This window comes from Corticium candelabrum, unplaced genomic scaffold (genome assembly GCF_963422355.1).
Source record: "Corticium candelabrum unplaced genomic scaffold, ooCorCand1.1 SCAFFOLD_115, whole genome shotgun sequence".
Classification (NCBI taxonomy): domain Eukaryota; kingdom Metazoa; phylum Porifera; class Homoscleromorpha; order Homosclerophorida; family Plakinidae; genus Corticium; species Corticium candelabrum.
Genome location: NW_026912739.1, coordinates 1 through 3,167, shown reverse-complemented (window position 1 = coordinate 3,167; position 3,167 = coordinate 1). Strand labels below are relative to the sequence as shown.

The window sequence follows — 3,167 nt, the reverse complement described above, 5'->3', positions numbered from 1 at the left end:
GCACTCATCTTTCACGGTGATCTGTAATCTCCTTGCAAAATGTGGTAGTAATTCTTCTTCAACTTTTGCAGGCCATCCATTTTTATACACTTTGGACAATAATAGGTCTTTTTTGGTAGCTTGTCTCAAATCAGCATTGGTGATTGTTATTGAGTCCGGTTGCATTAAATTGGCAGTGCTTACGTGAGCTTAACTGTTCTCGTCGACGTGACTCTCTTTCAAGTGTAATCTTGATAATCCATTTTCATTGCTGTGTTGGTTTGTGTATCGATACTCAATTTGGTATTGATATGCCATGAGTAGTATTGCTCATCTTTGCAATCTAGCTCCTGTTACTGTCGGTATTCCCTTCTTAGATCCAAAGATGGTAGTCAGGGCCTTGTGGTGTGTAACCAAAGTGAATGCTCTTTCGTAGGAAAATCGGTGAAACTTTTTTACACCAAACGTAACGCTAAATGCTTCTTTCTCTATTTGGCTATAATGTTGCTCTGCTTTACTCAAGGTTCTTGAACCATTAGCAGTAGGACGTTTACTTCCATCAGGCATAGTATGTGATAGTACTGCTGCAATTCCATATGCTGAAGCATCGCATGCTAACAGCAACGATAACTCACTGTCGTAGTGAACTAATCGTTGAGCTAAAACAAGTCGTTCCTTCAACTTGTAAAAGGCTTCCTTGAAATTCTTGCTCCTTTTCCATGGTTGACTCTTTCCTAGCAGTTGCATTTCAGTGGTCTACAAGTCTTTGAGAGATGATTCAAGAAAAGACCGTAATAGTTTACCAGTCCCAAGAACGACTTTAGTTCTTGTACGTTGCTTCGTCCTAGTCCTTGTGCTTGTATGCAATAACCCAAATATTCCACTTTGGTCTGCATCCACTGGCACTTGTTTCGTTGCAATCTCAGACCAAAATCTTGCAATCGCTTTAGAACTGCTTCCAAATTGGTCAAATGCTCTTGAGCATACTTTCCTGTGATGAGGATGTCGTCTAGATAACAAACGACACTTACGAATTTCTTGCAACACGCGTTCCATAATGTCCTAAAACACTACTGCGGGGCTATTCATTCCAAAGGGTTTTCCTATTTTCTGGTACAATTCTCGATGTGTATTTACTGCAACAAAAAAATTTCGATTCTTCTTCCAACAAAACCTTAGGTACGCTTGGACCAGATCTAGTTTTGTAATTTCCCCTGCAACTTCTGCAAACATCTCCTCAGGCTTCGGTAATGGATACTGATCCACATACATACTGGGATTTATTGACCGTTTGTAGTTTCCACAAATCCTTACTGAGTCGTTATATTTCGGAACAGCCACTATGGGTGATGCATATTCACTCAATGATATTCTTTCCAATACTCTTTCCGTTTCCAATCGGTCGAGTTCCTTTTCAATAGCCGTTTTCATTGCACAGGGTACACTCTGTGGCTTGAAGAACTTGGGCACTGTTCCCTGCTTCAAGAAAAGCTTTGCTTTATACCTTTTCCAAGTTCCAACCCTTATCTGGCTGAAACAGTTCCTCATACTTCTTGATCAGTGTTTGCGTGTCTGTCTTTGACTACGCGCTGTATTTTAGAGCCTTTGCAGTCTATTTCAATTTTCTCCAGCCAGTCTCTGCCAAATAAAGTCGGACCATTTTCTGCTACTACAATCAAAGGCAAGGTTTCTTCCTGACCATCATATTTTACTTTGCAACTTGGTCTGGCAATTCACGTTGATCGTTTAATTGTATTAAGTTGTAAGCAACAAATTTGATTTCTGAAGTGGCTTATCAAAACATCTCTGCCATATCGACAGTTGATACTGCTGCACCAGTATCCATTTTCATAGGCAGCCTGACTCCGTCCACTTGCATGTGTACGTTTAGGCTTTGTCCCGCCTTTACTCTAATTGTAATCATGTCATACTCTTCATTTTCAATATACGACGACAGTTCCACTCGTTCTTTCACAAAATTGAGCACATTGTTACTAAGACGTCGGCCGTCGTGGAAGACGACAACAGAAGTGATCAATTCACCGCAGTCTACATAGACACCTGTCTGTTTGCCATACCAAATCATTGGGAAAGAAGATTCGTTGCAGATGGCCAGTCCTTCTGCTCCGAATTCTTCCCACATTATGTCTGCTATATCGTACTTGTCTTTTTCCGTAAACAATCGATTTGCAGTGAGTACGAAGATGTACTCAGCTGGATCAGCTTTCAGTCTATATAGTGCGTCTTTCCACATCTAAACAAAGAGCAAATGTACTATTTGTTTTTTGTTTGAAAATTGCCTTTGACATAAAGAACGTATAAATCTACAGTGACGTATCCATAGTTTACAACTAAAGCAATAGGACGCGTGTGTTGTACGTTCTAGCGCTACGCAGCTCAATAGATTGCAAACTTGCCAAATAAGTGTGTGTGTGTGTGTGTGTGTGTGTGTGTGTGTGTGTGTGTGTGTGTGTGTGCGTGCGTGTATGGTAGATTGTCTCTAAAGTAACACGTGAGTCCGCCCTACAATGAGACTGTGATGGGGCTACTCTACGTGCCAAATAATGGACAACTAGCGAAAGTTATTTTATCCATTTTCTTTGCTTATAGTAGCCATGTAGCTACTATCTACCACAGAAATACGGCAACCCACACTTCCGTCTGTCTGGACGTGAGGATAGATGTCTGCAGCGCGCCGATCGACACGACACCTGTGTCGCATCGTCGCGAAAGCGTCGGCCCGGTCGAGTTCGACCGTCGAAGACGAATGCTGCCGTCGACGGCCAGAAACAAGACTTTGGCGGCCTGAAATGAGATGTGCGAGAGTGTTTGTTTAATTAGACGATTAGGCGGTGTGCTCGTCAGCCACTGTACGGCATCCTCTAATTAGCTAATTTCCAGAGTGCAAGATGCGCCCGCTGCAGTCTGAGTGAGCCGATTCAGCGGGCCGCTTTGCGTTTGTTTGTCCGTCCGTGTGTCACGTAAGGTGCGTCTTCTTCGAGGAAGTGGCGTACACAACGATAGACTGCCACTGCCCAGATTGACGCCGCCAATAGTGCGGGGTAGTACTAGTATAAATGCTAGAAGCGACAAAAAGAGTCTGGTTGAGCGAGACCAATCTAGCACTTTAAACTGAACAGGCTATCAGTACAAGGCACTCTATACCTCTTGACTCATAACCTTCCCTT

General features: G+C 42.8%; 2 protein-coding genes across 2 annotated transcripts; both read right to left on the bottom strand.

Annotated features, from left to right (window-relative positions):
• Positions 1–309: 309 nt before the first annotated feature.
• LOC134198036 (uncharacterized protein K02A2.6-like) lies at positions 310–1,527 on the bottom strand. Its single transcript, XM_062667378.1, has 3 exons — positions 1,149–1,527; positions 783–988; positions 310–735 (listed from the first exon to the last, which is right to left on the bottom strand). The coding sequence occupies exons 1-3, from the start codon at positions 1,525–1,527 to the stop codon at positions 310–312; spliced, it is 1,011 nt and encodes a 336-aa protein (XP_062523362.1).
• Positions 1,528–1,774: 247 nt separating this feature from the next.
• LOC134198035 (uncharacterized) lies at positions 1,775–2,233 on the bottom strand. The gene has a single exon (XM_062667377.1). The coding sequence runs from the start codon at positions 2,231–2,233 to the stop codon at positions 1,775–1,777; it is 459 nt and encodes a 152-aa protein (XP_062523361.1).
• Positions 2,234–3,167: the final 934 nt, after the last annotated feature.

Bases quoted from the DNA above. Each gene is read 5' to 3' on its own strand.
- LOC134198036 (XM_062667378.1), bottom strand. From the start codon at position 1,527: ATGAGGAACTGTTTCAGCCAGATAAGGGTTGGAACTTGGAAAAGGTAT. The intron at 989-1,148 runs GTTGGAAGAAGA...TTTGTTATCTAG, and splicing joins CCAAGCGTACCTAAGGTTTT to ACGACATCCTCATCACAGGA. The intron at 736-782 runs GTAAACTATTAC...AAAGACTTGTAG, and splicing joins TAAAGTCGTTCTTGGGACTG to ACCACTGAAATGCAACTGCT.
- LOC134198035 (XM_062667377.1), bottom strand. From the start codon at position 2,233: ATGTGGAAAGACGCACTATATAGACTGAAAGCTGATCCAGCTGAGTAC.